General features: G+C 41.2%; 5 protein-coding genes across 5 annotated transcripts; 3 read left to right on the top strand and 2 right to left on the bottom strand.

The window, feature by feature from the left end:
* Positions 1-322: 322 nt before the first annotated feature.
* Positions 323-4024, bottom strand: EAE98_005636 (uncharacterized protein; the record flags this gene model as incomplete). Its single annotated transcript, XM_038953258.1, has 1 exon — positions 323-4024. One exon carries the CDS (start codon positions 4022-4024, stop codon positions 323-325), a length of 3702 nt encoding a protein of 1233 aa, XP_038810359.1.
* A 576-nt stretch (positions 4025-4600) lies between these two features.
* On the top strand, positions 4601-5884 carry EAE98_005635 (uncharacterized protein; the record flags this gene model as incomplete). The annotated part of the gene is made up of 4 exons (XM_038953257.1): positions 4601-5135; positions 5180-5379; positions 5428-5653; positions 5706-5884. The coding sequence occupies 4 exons, from the start codon at positions 4601-4603 to the stop codon at positions 5882-5884; spliced, it is 1140 nt and encodes a 379-aa protein (XP_038810358.1).
* A 2272-nt stretch (positions 5885-8156) lies between these two features.
* On the bottom strand, positions 8157-9827 carry EAE98_005634 (uncharacterized protein; the record flags this gene model as incomplete). Its single annotated transcript, XM_038953256.1, has 3 exons — positions 8157-8514; positions 8565-9193; positions 9243-9827. 3 exons carry the CDS (start codon positions 9825-9827, stop codon positions 8157-8159), a joined length of 1572 nt encoding a protein of 523 aa, XP_038810357.1.
* A 1897-nt stretch (positions 9828-11724) lies between these two features.
* Positions 11725-13050, top strand: EAE98_005633 (uncharacterized protein; the record flags this gene model as incomplete). The annotated part of the gene is made up of 1 exon (XM_038953255.1): positions 11725-13050. The coding sequence occupies one exon, from the start codon at positions 11725-11727 to the stop codon at positions 13048-13050; it is 1326 nt and encodes a 441-aa protein (XP_038810356.1).
* A 742-nt stretch (positions 13051-13792) lies between these two features.
* On the top strand, positions 13793-17558 carry EAE98_005632 (uncharacterized protein). The gene is made up of 5 exons (XM_038953254.1): positions 13793-13916; positions 14030-14104; positions 14165-14386; positions 14446-17172; positions 17237-17558. The coding sequence occupies exons 1-5, from the start codon at positions 13880-13882 to the stop codon at positions 17311-17313; spliced, it is 3138 nt and encodes a 1045-aa protein (XP_038810355.1). The 5' UTR covers positions 13793-13879; the 3' UTR covers positions 17314-17558.
* The last annotated feature ends 3902 nt before the right edge of the window (positions 17559-21460 follow it).

The following is a 21460-nucleotide window of genomic DNA, read 5'->3' as shown; positions in this document are numbered from 1 at the left end:
GGGAAGTAGTGGAAAGATCGCATCTCAAATCTTTCACAAAGTAATACATAATTCATGACCAGAGACTGGATAATATTGCATGCTTGGCTCCCGATAATTCTTAAGCATCGGGAAAAATAGGCAAGTATCATCACTGATAATTATGTTCATTCTTCCAGTAGGTATACAGTACATATCGTCAGAGAATTACATGTACACATGATGACCACCAATATATAGCAACACGCCAAGCAACACACCTGGCAACTCCAACGCTAAGTAATCCGTTGCAAATTCCAAAAAGGGAGGACGTAGGTATGTATGATAGTGACACACTACAGATTCATTCATCACTATCGTCACTGTCCACAATTCTCCGCTTGTTTCCTCTTCCCCTTACATCGCCATCCCTCTTCCTCGTAAACATGTTCGGCGTCGCTTTCTTCCCACTACTTAATACACTACTAGATGGGAAATCTACACTTTTTTTAGTGACGGTATCACCTCTGACGAGATCTTCGATGGTAGGTAAGTCATCATCGCTACTGTCTTGTGTCATCGCAGGTACCGATCTCTCAGAAGACATATTCTTAGCTTTATCCCTCTCCAATGCCCTTCCCAACAATCCGCCTTTTCCTCTCCCCTTTTGTCTCTCATCTCCATCCCATCTCTCCATCTGTGGTGGGCTTGATGAAAAGTTGGACGTCCCTGTAAGGGTGATCTGGGTTTGGATTTGCGTAGGATCGATAAAATCAACCAGACTTCCCAGATCCGAATCGTCACTCGCTTCTAGATCTTCCATGTCGCTGGTTCTGTCAACTCTTTCACCTGGCCCTTCTTCTTCGGAATCAGGTGTTGGTTGAGGAATCTGAGAAGAGCGGAGATTCGATACCATGGCCATGGATGCGGTACTATCTTCTGAGTCGGAACTCTCGTGTTGAAGAGGGCGGTTAAGACGTGCTGGAGCCTTTTTGGATATGGCTTTTCTGGGTGCAGGTGTTTTTTTGGGCGCGGATGTGGTTTTGGAGACTTTAGAAAGTTTTGGCACTTGTGCAGGTTTTGGAGCTTTAGGAACTTTGGGAATTCTAGCGAGTAGTTCCGCTTCTAGTGGCATCGTTGGCATTTTACCGAGGTCAGATGGTGCTTTATCTCCATATGGTTTGATATCACGGTTCTCAGGTGCTTGGGATCTCGAAAGCTTGCTGAATAGATCAACGCATTTTCTGGTGTATTTTCCGTGTGAAACCTTAGCTGTCATGGTTAGAGATCGTTGTGTGCTAGGCTGAGCTGTCAAATCGGGCATCTCGACCTCTTCCAAAGCACCATCTGGCACTCTTAAAAACCGGCGATCAAGCTCTGCCATATCCCTCTCGCTTAGTAACACGGAGTCGAGTAAGGGCACTGGCGCTAGCTCATCATCATCCAGCTCACTAGGCTTTCGTTTGATGCGGAAAATTGCTGAAGTGGAACCCGCAACACTGCCATTGAGTTTTGAGGCGTTACGAAAACCCGTTTCAACACCATCAGGCATATGGAATTTTTTGGCAGGCTTCTTCTTGGCTTTGGCACGCCGTTTCGGTTCCGGCAAAGATGGATCTTGGGTATTCTCCGGAGGAATTTCAATAAACCGTTTTTCAACCTCAGGCTTAATGTCTCTCGGAATGATACGAGCAGATAAATCGTGGCGAAAAGTGAAGCGAGAACCAGAACTAATCATTCTTTGCATCTGCTCATAATTGTCCTTCGACTTCTTGTATGAATCTTCCTCCTTCCCGCGCATGAGAAGGAGAACAATCTTACCAGCTCTCTTTCTTCCTGTACGTCCCATTCGCTGCAGCATCCTAATAGGGGATGAGGAAGAGTCATAACAGACGATCAGGTCAACTTCTCCAATATCTAAACCCTCTTCACCGATACTGGTTGCAACTATAACATTTATGCCCCCTGCTTTGAATTTTCTAATAGTCTCAAGCTGTTTCTCCTGATTCATACCTTCTGAGCGCTTCGAGTCGCTTTGGCCCACAAAGACAGATGCTTTGATCATTGGACCATGTTTGTTGAGTACTCGTGCTATATCTTCAGCACTATCACGGTATTCGGTGAAGACAATTACTCGAGTACTTGAAGGTGGCACATTGTCACCCGTCAACCCAGCCCCCGCGTCAAGGAAGTGATTCAGCACTGTATCGCACAGATGAGTGAGCTTTGGGTGACCAATAAAGTCTTCCTTATTAATCCAACTTTGAATCCTGTCCATCATCTTTTTAAAGTCTGGATCATTAACGACTTGGTTTTTATATTTCCCACCCTTTTTGTTTCCCTCGACCTCTGCTCGGAAGTCCTTGATATTCGAAAAGAACGGCCCGATTCCATGGAAGTTGAGAATTTTGATTGCATGCCCCATACTCGTCAACACAGTGAACAAGGCATTCATCATTCCTTTGACGCCCATATTTGCAGTCTTACCTGCACCAGATGCCATCCACGCCTTTCTAGCTGTTAGCATGCCAAACTGAGTGAGTGACATAGGATCCTTATTGTAATAGGCTTTCTGCGAACATAACAAATTGACAAGCGGCTGAAGCGCCTTGCTAAAGAGGTCTCTAATCATAATGATTTCATCGGAAGGATCTATGAGAATCTCAGTGATATCTCGCCGATGAACGTACTCCTTAATGTCAATAGACTCTTCTGTTCGAATTTCAACCTCAGCAATCTCCAAATTATCGATTACCTCCTGAACTGCTTCCACGGTTGATCCAGGGGTGGCTGTCAGAGCAAGAACACGGAAACTCTTATTGAATCTTCGTAGAAACTCGACAACTTTAGTATATGCGTATTTGCCGGTTGCTCGATGTGCTTCGTCAACAACCAGAAGCGCGATCCTCTTAGGGTCAGCTATACCAGTTTTCAAATCATTTTCGACAGTCTGTGGCGTCATGAAAAACACTCTCTTTTCATCCCATTCTTCAGCTCTCAAAGCTGGGGTCTGATCTCCTGTCAGCATAGTCGTTGATGATCTCGGTATGCCCGCAATCTCGAAGCAAGCTTTAACTTGCTGAGACACCAGAGGTTTGGTTGGCGCCATAAAGACTATTTGTGAATCTTTCGTCCACCGGAAGAAGTTGAGCATGATGGTCGCTGCGATAAATGTCTTCCCGAGACCTGTTGGTAAAGCTACCAAGAGATTATTAAAAAGTCCCTTATGTACGATGGTGTATTGATATCGCCGTTCTGGACCTAGGTTGTTTGGATACACCCATGTTTTGATAGCCTCTCGGTCCAGAAAATGATGCGTCGGTGGCTCTGGTACCTTATCTACCAAATAATTATGCACTTTTTTAGCTTGAGTGGAAGATGGCGCCTGGTTTGGAGCACGTCCACCAAAGAGTGTAGTTTGGCGAAGGCCATTCTGTGGTGCGACCAGTCGCTGAGAACGAACTGATTGTGTAGATTCGAATGGCGGCGATGAGTTTATCGTAATCAAACCAGTTGATATATTTTGTTGTGGCGGGCTTGGAGAGAAAGCATCGGATGGTAAATCCTCGAGCTCTTTGGAGAAATCATAGGCGACGGCTGGCGCGGGCTGGGGAACAATATTCTGTTTCTGGGCTTTGGTAGGCCGGAACACAGAAGCCAATGTTGGTGCGGGCTTAGGCTCTAATTCTGGTGATGGGAGTGGTCTCGGCCTTTTATATATAGGTCCTCTAATTCTATAAGGACTCGAATCAGGCATTCCATCAGCTTGTGTCGCCCCCATGATGACTGCTGCCGGTACTTCTTCTGCGCCAAGATGTATCCTGTATTTCGACTGCTTTTTCCCGTCTCCTTCATCATGGTCGCTAGATGTAGAGCCTCGCGATCGACGTCGTTGCTGGATTGAGAAATCATCATCATTGTAATCGTCGAGCTCTTGGCCTGAGCTGATTCGCCTTCGTTTTCTGCGGTGAGGGGAATTGGATGGTAGAGTTTGCGACGCTTGAGTCAATGCTTCGGCTACATCCCAAACATCTTCGTCGATATCTCCATATTCATCATCCGACATCTCTGTCTAGTTTGATGTGTTTCCTTGGTGTGTTGGTTGGAGCCATGAGAAAGCTGTCGCGATTATCGAAATGGCCAAATCGCGTTCCTTATCGCAGTTGCTGATTGGGGAAAGCAAAATCACGTCAACACGTGACAATATAAGGTTACACTGAAGCGATATTTTGGTGGTTTGGCTTGCCGTACAAAACTCGCTTTAATTGCATTTAATCGCAGTTTCTCTTTCAATCAAAAGACTTCAACATCGAGATAAATATCAAGCTTTGTGATTCAATTTCGTTACGTGGACAATTTCTAAAGCCAATATTCTGATTTCAGTGCAATAGAGTGAAATTAACGTAGTGCAAAATGAGGGATTTCGAGGGTTGAGTTATTTATCAGATACTTGTGAATATCTACCTACCAACAACCAACGAACAAACACTCAAGGGTGCCTAATCGGTATTCCAAAAATGGTCAACAAAAATACCGACAAAATGATTTCTATTCTGAAATACCGATATTCATCGTGGTTTTGCTATGGCGCCATATTATAGGTATCAAATCACCGGAGCATTTTTGAGAGCACGGCATAACTATGGCATCTAAATCTGAAAAGACCATCCTCGAAGCCTCTATGGGCAGCTACATGAGAGTACTAAGAAACCATAATACTCTTGTAAAGCTTATTGCAGCCTATCCATCATTGAAGGAAAATAGCCTTTCACGTCCCTCCGCTCTGACGGATAAAGAACGGCGCGTATTTCTCGATCTTCCTGATGCGGATTTGGAGCAAGCTGTTACGGATCCGAGCAGCCTCACGCAAGAAGAAATACTACTGCTATCAGCCAGGTTCTGGACGCCTAGGGCAGATGCGGAGCGCGAGGTGATCTGGGAACTCCTTTGTGAAACGGAAGAAATAATCATGGGAGAAGAAGGAGCAGCATTTGAAGCATCTAGAAACCCCACTTTTCTTCCCAACGAGCTAGAAGCGTTTCAAGCCGGATCCAGAGAGTGGTGTGACCGGCCCACCCGCGCAAGAAAATTGCAAGCCAGTGCCATGGCCGAGGCCGCCCTGCCCGATGCTCCGGAATGGATTCGCCGTCTCTATAGAGAGGGGAAGGATTTGTGGGGTTTGTGGTTCTGTGTGATGAGGCGATGCAGGACCTGGATGCAGAACCTCTGGAATATTTTCTGTGTCATTGGGGGGAGAGGGGGTTCGTCAAATTTGCGTTGAAGTACAATGGCTCGAAGGACATAATTGATGCAAAATGGTACATGATTTCATTTAATGCGCCGGGCTCTGCGGTTTTACCACACGTGTCTGTGGCTGGGACTGCTTTAGATGCAAGTGATAAAAGCAGTCAACAGAATGGTGTGATACTCAGAAGCGCCTTTCGCGAGATCCTGCAGGATCCCCTTTAGTATGAGCAGAGAGCGGATGTCGCACCCAGAATCTTATTCGGCGGACAACGTCGGTTTGAACACCAGAAGGACGGACTTGCTTCTTCGGGTGTCAATACGAATACCTTTCTAGTCTTTGATCGCATATGCATGGCCTCGGTTCTTGAACCCGGCAGATCCATCGAAAGTATGCGGATCCGTGCCTTTGAAGTTGACTATCCTGTGCCGGGAAAACTTGCACACGTGGGTGAGGCTGGACCAATTGGTGTATAGTTTCTATGAGTTAAGGTCGATGAAAGCAGATAAGGTGGGTGTGGATGAGATATGGCAGGCTGCACAGCAAAGTCGGAATGCTGCGTTTGTTAGTTTAGATACTAAGGAAGCAGGCAATTGGACACCGTCGAATCCGATGGGCGGGGTTTTCCCTGATAGTGTTTTGGGAAAGAGACGGTATGCTAAGAAGCAACCGTTGAAATAACCTTTGCAGAAAGATGTGAGCAATTTGCAAGATATCAAAATCCAATGCATTTGCCTCATTGGGCTGAGATCTCCAAGCCACGATAGAAATGGGGTTTGATATCTCCACGTTGCCATTTTGTTTATTAATTCCAAGACTTTTGAGACATCTTGATCTCACGTTCTCTGCTCCAACAACCATTCTGATTTGTAGAAACCTGATGTAGCTCTCCTTTTTTCGCGGCGAATACGATTCTGTCTGTAAAATTCGATAATCAAGCATGCTTCTCTTGTTCAGTTTTAGCTTTACACTTGTTGTACTTCCTTTTATTTTGCAAAAATAAACTTTTGAATACAATCTTTTGAAGAGACGTAAGATATTTTTCTAAGAAGATGCACCTAGAAACGAGACGTGTGAGGAAGCGAGGTATTTTTCACCACACAATAGGTCAACAGCTTTTTTGTCATAATTGATTTGAAGCTAAGACTTAGCAGACTATGCGAAGTCTTCAGATTATAGAACTTACTTCGATAACGGATGCTGACCATTATTTCAAATTTGCATGTGCAAATTTCTCAAAGCGAATGATTGGAGAACAATCACCTTCCCAGTCTTACGAATACTATCAGATTAGCTCTAGCACAAAAGAGAATATTTTATAGATCTCACGAATCGCGATTGACATTCACTGGTATTCTGCGCCGTCTGGAGCATTAAGAGAATAGCTCAATATTTCAAAATTGACCAGTCAATTTCGCATCACCACTTTATCCTTTCAATCAACTCATATACCTACAAGTCACGAATGGCTCTATTGAATCTTAAACATACAACCAGTACATATATTTTAAGGAAACTATTCGTGTGCACTGGATTCTGCTAGGCACAAAGAAGTAACACTCGAAAATATTTTGTTATACTTCTCAATCTTCTGAAGTCAAACTAAGAAATAGCGATGTGAACCGCGGAATTTTGTTTGAAACGAAGATCTGTAGACCAATGTGTATTTGAAGGGCCTTTTCATTGGTCTGATTATAAGATTTGCCCTTGCAAGGAATGTATGTGTACAGTATCAAGCCCTAGTGTCACATCTATGTTGTCTTTTTCTGGCAGGTTGATAAGGGTACTAGTCGTTGAATTTAGGTTCCATCATCGACTTTTTTAACAAACATATGGTATTTTATGTATATTCCCAACTATTTGGATGAGAATGCGCCGGAGCAATAGAACTTTCCTCAAGAAGCCCGCTGCCTCCATCCCCATTTTGCATCGGACTTTTGCACTCGGCCGATGGGAGGAGTGAGAAATTCCAGCTCGTTGGGTTTTACCTTTGTCTGGTCGCCTGGGCCAAAGAGCAGCAATGAAAATATTCAAAATTGTTTGTCGTCATCGTCAAATTTTAATCGGTATGATCTTACTTCGAAGAAATGCACTTTTCCGTACGTATTCCTGTTGTGAATTCGCTGGAAATGAAAGTCGAATTCAATTCTGTTTATCCTCGATGCAAGACTCCGTATCCAAGCCGTGACTATAATTCTCCGAGCCAAGGGGAGTACTTAGCTACCAGTCGAATAATTGGTACATTAGGCATCGCGAAGGAATGCCCGGTGCTGCGCCAACATCTTAGTTGGGACTTCAGCACTTTGGAAACAGGATTTAGTGTCCTGAGGGCCCTACGGTCATCTACATTGGTATTACCAGGTACTATAAGTTCAAAATGAAATCTTGAAATGGCCCCCAAACACAGCATAAACTATCTATATGCATGGAGGCTCTTTGCATCAGCTTGAGGATCTTGGCTTATCCTTATCCAAAAATCAATGCGTGGTCGCACACCCACCCACCCACACGAGATTAAGCTTTTGGTACATGAATATTCTTCCCATTGATCTCACAAAAAATTGCTTCCCTCGCGGTCGGCAAAGAATGAAGCATGATAAGGCCGTCGGCTTCCCGCTTCATCCAGTAGTGCGGCCCGTCACACACGCTCCCACTCTTTGCTGCAAGTTGCATGCTCCCGAAAATGTTTTCAAAAATGGGCCTCGATATTCTCATAGGAAATGTTTCACGGTTAGGAGCGACCGAGATGGTGTTGCAGGTGACACGACGTGTGACACGTCGTGAGAACGCTGTTGCAGAAGACATGAGCATGGTACCACGTTACCTGGACTGCGTTTTTGGCAGGTGTGGTTTTGACATGTGCATTTTGACAAGAATATCTACCAAATCTAAGAGTCCTTCCAAATGGCTGCCATAATCCCAAAATATGGTCCAATATGCAAAAATTTATTGATCACACTGGTGATGTCTTCAAACTTTCCTCTAGGAGCTTCCCTTCCGCTCTTCGAGTTGAATTATTTACAGATTTTGCTTTTTCTTCATCAATCCCCGCAGGTCCTGTTTCTGTAGCTGTTTCTTCTCCAGCGGTATCTTCCTCGTCTGTCTCGTTTCGTATTTTGTAAATGATGACCGGCGCTGCGACAACAAGTGAAACAGCAAGAAGGATCCAGCAAATCAAAAATTCGTTCATCGCAGAAATGTTTGAATTGTTTATGCGGTAACTGATAGCACCACCCGCAGACTGGATACCTTTGTAGAAACCGATGTAGATCGATGCCGTTCGAGTGTCGCTCGTAAATTTCCCCAAGATCCTAAAATATGTCAGCTGGAACATATCATCAAATACCAACTGATGACTCACCAATACACACAGTTTTGCCATATAGCATTGAAAATTCCATAAGCTACGTACAAAAACATCGGTCCAAGATAATGTGCATCATCAAAGTCCATTTTTTGATCCTCGGCGACAATATCTGTTTGATGATAATGCCCTTTTTGCCACATGTATCCACCTGTCCAGATTCCAAATGTTAGAAGTACAAGTCCAGTAACAAGTCCTTTTGCCCGGACAGACCGGCTCAGGCGATCGTTATCCAAGGTATGGCCCACAAGTAGCGCACCTAGAATCTCTGATAGCCAATATAGAAAGTTATTCAGAGCTCTGGTGCGGATATTGAATGTTTTAAGGTTGAATGTGTTGAATTGATATGGATAACACCAATTCGAAGTGAGAAACATGGGAAATAATAGAACAATGAAATAGTCTTTGCGAACCAATTTGCAAAAATACATTACTTCGTTTCGCCAGTCTGTTTTCACTGTCACTGTGATGTGAACGCGAGATCCATCCTTCCTTTTGACATTCTTGGGTTGGCACAGACAAAGAGACAACATCGCCCCAGCGAACATTAAAGCAATGATAGTAATGTATGTATTGTCGGAAGCAACATTGCCGGTGCTTGTTTGAAGCTCTTGACAAAGAGTAACCTTTGCACAAACTGTCAGATTGCCTTGACTGGAGAATAAAGTTACTCACAAGACTTCCTATTGCAGCACCGCTATTATAGATAGCCCAGAACCAAGAGGTAGAGCGCCCTTTCTGGTCATCGGAGGGATAAGATATTAACATAGCCCCTTGCGATGCCCAGAAGGGCCCTGCGCATACCCCTAAAAACGCTCCTCCAAAGATCAAAAAGCCTCGATTTTCGATGTGTTTATAAGCGAGAAAGCTACCGGCGTAAACCGCATATGATATACCACCAACGAATAGCGATGCCTTGAGTCCAATTATATTGACGATGAAGCCGGCGAAGAACCCTACAACTGCAAAACAAGCGTAAAGTGCGATATTCGACTCATTTGCCGGGCCAGGGGCCACCAACCCAGCTCCGCCAAGCCCATTGAGAGCATTGAACATACCAGGACATAGTAGACAAATGACTGCAACTAATGATAGCTGAACTGACGGTGAGGTGATTGGAGGAAGTTGTAAGAAACTGAATTTGCAAGTATGGTGTATTAGGGAAATTTCGCCTGACAGACACGGAGTCTCAAGGTAACTCGAACTGGTACTATGCTCATTGCTAGGTCTACTTGTGGTATGAGATCGCGTGATACTCATCTTTCAGGACCGATGCTTTAACACGATGACGAAGAGGGTGGTGTTCTGAGGAAAGTTGGTGATGAGGAAAGAGAACATCACTATCTTCCCATGATCTTACTATATCAAGATAAGACTTAGCAGTGATCCCCCTCGTACCTGCCCTACATATTCAACAGGGATTTTCGAAAAGTGGAGATATCAATACAATCACTATAGCCTGTCAGTAGGCGAGTAGACATCGTATTTGCATACGTAATCAGACGAGAGTGCAGTAGCATGTATGTAAAGATGAGACCAAAAAACCCATTTCTGTCATGTTGCATGTGTTTCTACAGGATCTTTGCGGGTTACCCCAGGATAAGCGGGAGTAACGGATCGGCCGTTGAACATCATCACAGTTGCTGTTCCACTGGGAGAGCCTAGTAACTCCAAAATATGATATCGGCCCCCACTATCCGGATGTTGTGTTTTTGTCATGCTGAAAAATTACTATGTAGTTCCACTGCGACCCAGAAACTTAAGAGAGAGAAGGAGGAGGGCATAACGTGAAACCGAATACCTGGTAAAAGGAAGGAAGGGCGATGTTGAGAGACTCACGTCACGTGGTTCCCCAAAAATATATCTTCCTCGATTTGATGTTACATGAAATCGAGACAATCATCTCATCTCATCGTTGATTCACTCGAAACTCTACGTTAATAATTTCAGTACCTGCGACCTGATGCGGAATGTTGATTTAAGGTTGGGTCCAGTTCCATCTTCTCTCATTGCCTGTTCCATGTGCACATGCATCTGTTGATCATGTAGAAATCAGACTTTTAGTAAAGCTCAAATTGGTTGGAGTTACTTGGAAACGGAGAGCTCGGTCACTCTCTAACATTGAAATAGAAGCCAAACTATCCTGAAGTTTTTTTTGGAGTGATCCTTACAGTCAGATTGGTTTTCAAATCACAATGTACTGTGCGTATAGGGTGTCTGCATTCTTGAGTAACGCCACTATGGAAGGTGGGTCGGGAGAGTAGCGTCGTGCTTCGAAGGAATCCAATCTTTTCTCCACAGATACCTCGCACATATCGTATATCGTACGACGCAGGTGAATTTTACAATAAAATACACATGGGTGTGTCTGGCGCTTGGCACGTGTGCAGATGTATGAAAGCCAATCCACTCGGTCTCCATTCGCTTGCCATCATGTGGGAAGTGACACTATCCCAAATCTCCACCTTATGGCTACTCGCCGTATTCCTCGAGCCATAATCACTAGTATATGAATATCAAGTTCGATACGGAGGCTCTAGATTGCTCCCGTGTGAAACCTATCTCCACCACCCCGCACCCTCACATTCGCCCCATAATGGGAACTATGTATTGGGTTCATTAACAGATATCTGAAAATAGAGTCGACTCAAAACAAACAGTTTTGCAGATGCCAGTGGTCTCTTACTTCGATCCTTTATGTCATGGCATCTTCTTTTGACTGCTCGTATTTCTTGTTATTACCAACAGGATTGTGCCGGCAAAGTAGTTTGCTATTCCCCGGCTCGCCATGTGTTTTTTTGTTGATTCTAACAAACGAGATAGTTGCTTCGTAATTTGCTAAATCGCGGCTTCGGATCGAGATGGTTAATATGCATCTTTTGGTGACGCGAGAATCTTGGACGCCCTTCTATCCTAGTCTCCCGCACTCTTGCGATCAAGAGTATACTAGGCCCCGATGCATTCGAAGAGCCCCTTGCAACTATTGTTGTCGCCTCTATCATTCTTTATCTTATAAATTGAGTTACGTTGTCCGTGTCCCGCATTTCCTCAACACCATTTCACAGATCTTGTACGCTTACTAGAATACTTGAAAACCACACCCTTGGCCCCTAATAATTTTTCGACAACCAGTATGAAGATCTCTCTTGTTGAAAAAATGCTTCCAGCGATCCTCATCTTGAATGACCGCTACTATCCGAATTCTAAAAACTCCCCTGCTAAGGTTGGGGCGACTGCTTTTGCGTTACAAGTGATACGAGTTCTGGAGGACGCGGGGCTGTTTGGCGGCGTGATTCTCTATGATCGTCAGGATCACTTAGCGGCGCCCGTTGTACAGCTTGTGACAAGAGATTCAACACCATGCGTCAAGTTGTCTTTCAATTTTGGCATGAACACTGTGCAAGTCCGGTATGCCTTATATGCCGCCACAGCTCTACTCGTGGCAAAGTTCTCACATAGTCTACCACCAATGCTATACTATCAGACCGACACACTCCTAAGATATCATCCGAAGCGTCTACCTTATTGCGTCACCCACCACGGCCCTTTCTACGGCGATTTCACTCGCCACTTTACGGAAGGCCTTGCTGCTATAGCATATGGCTCCGAAAACAAAGCTTCTCATCTGGCAGGGACTCAGGAAGAGGGCTTGCGACATCTTAAAGCTTCTGATCATGCCTACGTTCTACAGCATTCCAACAAACAAGGCGATTATCTCATGGAGCGAGGTATCGATCCTGCTCGAATTCGAGCACTCAATCCACCGATCCATTCAATGAGAATCTACCACCATCATAAAACAGCCAACATCGAAGAACTTGTATCCTTTTCATCGAGTGAAAGAAATCTCATCTTTACCGCCGTTGCTCGTTTAGATTATTTCAAGAATGTAGAGCTATTAGTAGACTCAGCGGTGTCACTCCTCGACCGTGGAAAACTTGTGCGCTTACTGATAGTGGGTGGCGAAGGGACTTCGGACACAGCGTCAGCGAGATTGATAGCCCGCGTCCCACAAAAACATAGCGCTCATGTCAAGATCACTTCCAAAATTCCGAAGGATGACATGTATGCACTCTTTGATTTTGTACGAACGCATGGAATATTCGTGTGTACATCACGTTATGAGACTCTTGGGATCACTCCACTTGAGGCAGCCCTGAGCGGTGTAACGACAGTGATGCCTGACTGCGACCTTGTCGAAGCCTCACGTTATTTTCCCTCAAGCTTTCGCTTCGACCCTTCAGTAACCGGGCTTTCGCATGTGTTAGAAGGGTTCCTTCAAAATGAGTTGGAAGATTCTGGACGGGAGCTGCAACGCTTCATTAACAGCTTAATTTCAGAGGAGAGATTTGTATTTGACTTGCTGACGGCATGGTCCGACTTCTCTCAGCTTGCCCTCAAAAGTTTAGCCAGTTCAAACAGTACCGCCTATAATAAACCCACTCGACCATTGAAGATCAGAGGACGAAGATATTCCATGTAACAAATTTCGTGTAGCTCATTTTTTCTACTTGACCGAATACAAAAAGGCCTGTTTGGGCGTTTCATTAGGGGATCGGTTATACTATAGCACCAATAGCAATAATGATATATGACTTTAACTAAGCCACAATACAGATCTTGTTTACTCTGTATCCTTTAACAGTTGCTGAGCCCACACTGAGTCTCATATCCAATGTGAGAACATATCCATCCATCATATGCCAAATCCAAATCCCCTTTCTAAGGCTGAACCCCGATCTCGATCACTGAGCGTTATACTTGGGGACAAACACCAGCTGAACAAAAATTAGTACGAGCTGTTACTCCAGACTTCAACTCTTGTAGAACTGAAAGCCAAGAGTAAAGCAGATTGGACGAAATCCAGACGCCTTTTGCCCGTTACCGTCCAGAATCTTGCAATGAGGACGCTCTGTAGTCTGCCCAGTTCCTTAGATAATATAAAGCTATAATGGAACATCAGGACGACATGAGGAAAATGCTTGAAGCTTTGTTAGACAGTATGATGAACTCCATTAAGTTTCGCGTTCAAATCGGGGAGGTAAACATACGTTGGTTGATGACTGGTGATGCTATCAAGTTGCTTAGGTAATTTCTAGGCATTCGGATAAAAGTAATCGGATGTTTCCTTTTAAAGAATCATCTTTCATTGGCTGTAATATTCTAGGAATTGCAGTACCCACTGAAAACGCCGCTAGTAAAGTGCACCTGTAGACGCGTTCCTAGCTCTATGTAATAAATTGTGTATCTGACGTTGAGGTGGAATTGTTAAACATGAAATTCTGCCCTCGTCAATGACATAGGTGAAAACTATGAAATTTATCAAGCCATCTTGGCTTTCTCACAGCGGTAAGTCTGCTTCTGTTATCTGCAGATCTATCTACCCAAGAACTGGCTACTTGTATCGTTCTATTGATGTCGCGTTTGGCTAACATTTGCGCTCAATGCGCCTCGACTTCTAGGAGAGCAGAAAGACCACGAAGTCTACAGTCTCCATGTATCGCCCGATGGTACACGACTGGCGACAGCCGCTGGAGGTAAGATGGTGCATTCTAATTGCCGCATTTGCAAAGACCATTGCTAAATACTCGAAACAGATGGCCACGTTAGAATTTGGTCCACAGAGGCGATTCTCGGGGCAGCGGGGGAAAATCCACCTGCAATACCAAGGCAATTATGCCATATGAGTTATCATTCAGGCACTATACATACTGTTCGGTTCTCGCCAAACGGACGATGGCTAGCTTCCGGAGCAGACGACAAGATTATTTGTATCTATCAACTGGATACGCAACCAGCAGCGCATTCTGCATCCTTCGGTACTTCTGAGCTTTCGATGTTGCGGGCAGACAACAAGATAAATGCTGACGAGTATTAGGAACCAATGAACCACCACCGGTAGAGAATTGGAAAATTGTTAAGCGTCTAATCGGACATGATAGCGATGTGCAGGATCTTGGATGGGCTTACGATTCTTCGATAATGGTATCCGTAGGGCTGGACTCGAAGATTGTTGTTTGGTCGGGGCATACATTTGAAAAACTCAAAACTCTATCGGTCCACCAGAGTCACGTCAAAGGAATTACATTCGATCCCGCAAACAAATTTTTTGCGACTGCTAGTGATGATCGAACGATCAAGCTCTTTCGATTTACCTCACCGCCACCCAATGCTACTGCTTATGAGTGCATGAACAACTTTACTTTTGAGCACTCAATAGCGGCACCATTTAATTCGTCACCTCTCACGACATACTTCCGACGATGTTCTTGGTCTCCAGATGGTAACCACATAGCCGCAGCAAACGCAGTCAACGGGCCCGTGAGCTCCGTTGCAATTGTGAATCGGGGGGCCTGGGACAGTGATATTAACCTAATTGGCCACGAAGGTCCGGTGGAGGTTTGCACATTTTCGCCGCGTTTGTTTAGCAAGAGCGAGTTCACCTCGGAAACTACGGATCAAAATGGTTATAGTACACAGCCTCTGGTTACGGTAATCGCCTGTGCTGGACAGGACAAAAGTTTAAGCATTTGGAATACCAGCAGCTCTCGGCCATTACTCATTTGCCAACAGTTGGCCAGAAAGTCAATTTCTGATCTTGCTTGGTCACCAGATGGACTTTCTCTCTTCGTCGCGAGCTTAGATGGTACGATAATTGCTGCACACTTCTTGAAGGGCGAGCTAGGACATATTGCACCATTGATGGAAAATGAGAAAGCTTTGAATAAATTTGGTGGCAATCGCAAAGGCGCTGGTGTTGTTGAAGACGTGTCATCAATCCAATTGGAAGAGATAAGCAGGGCCGATGAACGTCAAAAAACAGAAGGAAAGATGAGCGCTTTGATGGGAGGCTCCGGTCCAGTAGTGGTCAATAATGGAAACTTGTCGTCAACCCCAATGACTGGGGTAATCAATGCAGCCCCAACTACGAATGGCAAGGCTGCACAACAACCAGAGACCCAACAGCCAGCACCAGCTGATCCTAATGCAGATAGATTGGACGCTCTAAAACAACGAGTCACAATTACGAAAGAGGGGAAAAAGCGTGTAGCGCCCTTACTTGTCTCTGCGTCAAGTACAGGACTGTCATCCTTACCTCAATCTCAGCTCATGGCGTCGAGCTCCAACAATGTTCAGAATGAAGCCCCAGTATCAATATTAGATTTATCCAAACCTTACGATGGACTCCCAAGAGGTGGTCTCACGGCTATGCTGTTAGGCAATAAGAGGAAAGCCATTGTTATGGAAGGCGATGAAGAAGAGGATGATGATGAATATCCTAATAAGCGATCAGCGCCAGCTGCTGGACCCATTCCGATAGTAATCAATGGGGTCAGTGGGCTGGAGAATGCATTACCAATACCACCGGTCAACGGTGTTGTTCCAACTCCAGAGTTCATTCGGCCAGCTGTTGTCAACCCATCTCTGTCGGTTAGTCAGGTACGCTTAGCAGTACCGAAAATCAGAAGCCACGTCGTCAGATCCCTCAACCGTGGCAACCTTGCATCAGCAAATGGTAACGGTGCTGGAGGATCTGATGAGGGTGCAAAACTATCCGAGGATGTGATATTGGAGGCCCGGAATCCCATTGTGATAGCGCCTGTTCAAGTCAAAGACCCTTGCCGAATCAGCACTATCAAACGAGGTATCACACTATGGCAAGACTTTCTTCCTAGGGCTGTCATCTTAGTCACAGGCAACAAGAATTTTTGGGCGGCCGCTTGTGAAGATGGAAGTATTTACACATGGACCCCTGCGGGTCGCAGAATATTCAACGCTCTCGTGACTGAATCTCAACCAGTCATCATTGAATGCCGAGGCTGGTGGTTACTCTGTATTACAGCTGTTGGAATGTGCCATGTTTGGAACCTCAAAACTCTCGCCTCGCCACATCCGCCTGTCTCCATGGCGCCAATTTTAGAAATTGCCATGCACTCATTAGGCACGCATACAACATTTGCTCCAGGTGTAACATCGGCCCATCTTAACTCGACTGGTCATATCATCGTTACACTCAGTAACGGTGACGGTTACATGTACTCCCCTAAGATGTTCGTTTGGCAGCGATTGTCTGAAGCATGGTGGGCTGTTGGTAGTCAGTACTGGAACTCTAATGACTCCTCAATCAGCCATTTGCAATCTACGGGGGTTGGTCCCGAAATTCGTAAAGACGGTGAGATTGATAGCTCAAACTTATCGGCGGGGATCATTCCTCACCTGGAAAGGCATACCACCGGTGAAGTGTTACTTAAAGGTAGAGCCTACCACCTCCAACGACTCATCAAAACATTACTCTCCAAAGATGGTTTCGAGGGCTTTGAATCAGGCGTCAGCATTGCTCATCTCGAAAATCGCGTTGCTGCTGCCTTGCAGCTTCAAGCTAAGGACGATTTCCGCCTCTACCTGTTCATGTACGCGAAACGACTCGGGGCAGAGGGCCTCAAGAACAAGATTGAGGAACTTTTGCGCAGTATCATTGGTGGAATTTTACAAGAAAAAAGCGATCTTTCCATAGCTGAAAAAGGCGAAGGATGGATGAGTGAAGATGACCAATTGTGTGGATGGGACCGGAAAGAGCTCCTCAAAGGAGTTGTACTAATATTGGGTAAGTCTCTCTCTTCTTCGCTCATCTAATTATATGAAGGTCTATATGCTAATTTGCCTGACAGGCAAATATCGAGATTCGCAAAGACTGACGGTACAATATGCGAGGGTTCTCGATATGGTCGACCACGAGACTATCTGAGCAACAAATTTTCATGGATGGATGGATGGCTTCATTGCAGCGGCGTTGTGGATGGATGATTGGGCTTTATATGAAGGGATATCTGGGATCGGTGTCCTTGGTCTTGGCTTGGCAATTTCGCCCGTGTGCGAATATCATGTAATCATTGATAATACCCTGTATGTGATTATGAAAAGCGTTTTGAAAATATTCTTGTTGGGGTGTTTTCTAGTGAATAATATGATTTCGATCTTGGATATGACAGATTTGTTCGGCAAGGATTTTCAACCACGCAAAAGGGTCGTTGTGACTGGTGCATCTGGGAGACCATTGGCCAACACATCTCTACCAAAACACTCGGCACAGACTAAGTTGCGGGAGCTAGATATTAGACCCAGAACACACTGTTTTGTTGCACGTCTATATGGTTGTACAACTAAAATGGCGGGGAATTTAGTTCGATGTGGGGAGCTGGCTAGTGGCAAATGAGATACTATTATACCTATTACCTAGTATGAGTCTGCAAAGAGAAGAGGCATGATGGTAAAGAATACTTCCTGCATCATTCATTGCTCGTTGCAAGGAACTACCACTCTTCAAATGGCCATAAGATTTTTATACTAGCTGATGCACAAAATACGTAGCCTTTATGAACCAATAATCCCTTCGAGAGCGAGAATCTCGAGGTCTAGACAGCAGAGTTATAGTCTAGAACCTACATGTCAAAGATTTGGAGGATAAAGAATGACTGTTTCCGAGTCAAATGATGTGATACATCGAAAATAGAATATGTCACATTTTTGGAATATACTCGGATATTTACTGGAAAATTCGGGTAGCACAACGTGCAGTTCACGGAAACCCCATGCCGAAAGTTTGGGTTCAAATGCCGAGGTTCCGAGATCGATTTTGTATCATTTCTCTCACATTGAAATTAGATTTTTCGTATATTGGATTTGTGGTTGCGGGCTCTGGATCAAGTGGGTTGAGAAAAGGGATCTTTATATTTGTTGTGGACATTCTGTAACACATTGTGAATACTTTGAATTATGATGCTTGATCATGTTATGTCTATTGTGATTGTAAAAGGTAAGAGTTAAGGCCCCGGCTTATCGCACACTGCCCTTTTTCGTAACAAAATCCCTACAAAAAAGTCGTTTTCCTATACAAACTTATTTCTTTTATAATTTATGTGTGGACAAGGGAATTCACTCCAAGGGAATTCACTCAAAGGAATTCACTTCAAAGGAATAACTTCTATACAATAACAACTATATTAAAGATATTAGGCAAAAGCAAAGGAAACTAACTCTTTTAATAATATCTATATAAAACCTACTATTTCCCTTATTTAACTAATTCCTTAAATTAAATATAAATAGATATTTAGGAATCTATACATAATAAAAACTATATCTTCTATATTTCTCTCAAATCAATACTAATTAGTAATATCACAAATTACTTAATTTACTTATTCGAAATACCTTTTTACTTTTATTTCTTTTACTTTCTATTATTAGTATTATAACATTTTGGATAAATATTAACATTAATTTTAAGTAAACCAGCAAAAAACTTAATTCTAATAAAAAACTTGATACTAATAAAAAACTGATTTCATCTAATAAATCTATCAATATAAAAGAATATATCGATATAATAATCAATAATATTGATTCTCTATAAACAGGTTTTAATACTTCTTATTACAAAGGTCTGGATACAACTAATACTCCTCCTTATCCTTAATTTATTGCTTCTCCTAATTTTTACATTTTTCTTAATAAAATAATTGAAAAAAAAAAAGCTTAGGAAATTATAAAGGAATTAGAATTCAAAGAAGAATTTCAGAATTATTCTTTTCCAAAAGATTTCAATAAAATTAGGTAGTTTTATAAAGAATATGTATTCAGGTTAAGAACAAAATATTATATCAACAGATACTTTTTTTTTAGAAAGACTGTATATTCAAATATAAGAATCACTGATATACTTTTTCAGGATATAGTTATATTCGATTTTAATTATATTTATAAAGGTATATTAAGGAATATTGATAAGTTGATATTATATAACTTTTGTATAATCTTATAATATTATAGAGTTTATATTAATATTAATATGGGTATTAAGAATATTCTTGTAAAAGTATTTGATTGTAATAAATATTACAATTAAATTATAAATCAACTTTTAGAATATCAGTCTAATAAAATACAACTATTTATATCAACAAAATAAACTCACCTTTTTGTTGGATTTGATTCAAGACTACAAGCCAAACCTCCCAAACCTCAGAATGGTAATATAACTAATCAACTAATTTTACCAAAATCTGGTAAAGTTATAGGTAGCTTAATAATAAAAGAATCAGCTTTATTTCAATCTCCATTCCAATTTGGGGATATACAAAATATACCTTTATCAGGTTTTAGGGTTTTATTGGTTGATATTTCTATAAGATTATTTGATAACGATAACAATTCAGATAATAATAATAATAATAGTAATCAAAATAATAAAGACAATGAAGATAATAATAATAAAAATAATAATAAAGATAATAACAAAGATAATGACAGAAGTAATAGAAATAGGGGTTATTATAATTATCTTAATCGCTAGGAAGATAATCAATATAATTAGAATTATTACTTTATTGATTTCTTTAAGATTTATAAAAATAACGATAGGTATAAAAGTATCAATAATTCTTTTTAATTGAAGATCTCTATATTTATAAAGTATTATCATAGAATATTTATATTAACCAAGATAACTCTAATAACCTTTCCAATTATACTTTTAGATACAATTAAAGACTTTTATTAAATTAATCTTAATATTTTTTTTGAAATATATAAGGGTATATATGAGATAATAATCAATAATTTCAAAGAACCTGAATATTAGTAAAATATGCTCCTCAAATAGAACAAAATCATTTTCAAGAATTATATTAAGAAAAACCCAATTAAAGAATCTTAGGAAATATTTAATATAATAATTATGAATTTATGCTTTATTCAGTATATTATTCCTAGGAATATACATAACTTTTAATTATATTACATTAGGATTTTGTTTATATATAATAATATTTCGGAATATTATTCTATAATATACAATTCTTATCCGATTACTATAAAGCTTATTAATTAGATTAAGTAAGCTATTAATTCTTATTAAAAAGTATTTCTGAAATAGAATATATTATTTGAAATATTTCTTATAAATTGATATTTCTATAATAATAAATCTTTAGATTTCTTTCGAAAATCTTATAATAAGTATACTAGATAATAATCTTTCCTTATACTAATTGATAAGGGTAAGGATAATTATTATTTCTTTAATTATAAAAAGAAGGACTATAAATATTATAAATATATATAGAAGAAGAAAGACTGATTTAAGATAGATTACCATATCAAGTATAGTAAATTCGATAATAAAAATTTTATGAAGTGATATAAGCAGTTTGTTATTAATTATCACGGATCGGCATTCAATCGTAGTTGCGATTGCTTATATGTGTATACGCATATGTGTACAATTATATGTACATAATTGATATATAGGTATGCTTGATGAGTGTTTTATTTCCGATTCTATAATTGTAAATTCTAAGAACAAATTGTATTCTATTCTTATAGTTCTTTTAAAGCAAAATATCATATTATCTATAACTTTTATATAATTATATAACTATCTAATAACCATTCAAATAATACCTTATAATTATAATATCTTTTTAAATAAATTATATATTAATATCATTTATAAAAAGAAGATTTATTCCAATTAAGATTTAATAAAGATATTTCCTTTAAATATATTGAATTACAAGTATCACTATTATATTCAATTTATTTATCTTAAAAGGACTTTATTATTCTTTTTCTATAATTAGCTAAGTTTCTTTAATTAATAATAATCAATCTCGATAGAATAATAAATATAGTTTCTTCAATTCGAATATAAATACTGATAGATATAGAAAAAGCAAATAATCAGAAAACAATTTTTCGATTAAGAAATTAATTTTCAAGGGTAGTATATTAATATATACTTATTCATTTTAGAAAAAACAATTACTGATTTTTACAGATTATAGAATTTTATAAAACGAAATAACAAAGTTCAAAGAAGAAATGCTATAGTA

The sequence above is a fragment of the Botrytis deweyae genome, assembly GCF_014898535.1.
Source record: "Botrytis deweyae strain B1 chromosome Unknown BDEW_011, whole genome shotgun sequence".
Taxonomy (NCBI): domain Eukaryota; kingdom Fungi; phylum Ascomycota; class Leotiomycetes; order Helotiales; family Sclerotiniaceae; genus Botrytis; species Botrytis deweyae.
The sequence above is the reverse complement of the archived record's forward strand: the minus strand, read 5'-3'. Positions and strand labels throughout refer to the sequence as shown.

Coding starts and splice junctions, on each gene's coding strand:
- EAE98_005632 (XM_038953254.1), top strand. CDS start 13,880: ATGAAATTTATCAAGCCATCTTGGCTTTCTCACAGCG. Junction 13,917..14,029: donor ATCTTGGCTTTCTCACAGCG/GTAAGTCTGCTT, acceptor CTCGACTTCTAG/GAGAGCAGAAAGACCACGAA. Junction 17,173..17,236: donor AGGAGTTGTACTAATATTGG/GTAAGTCTCTCT, acceptor TTTGCCTGACAG/GCAAATATCGAGATTCGCAA.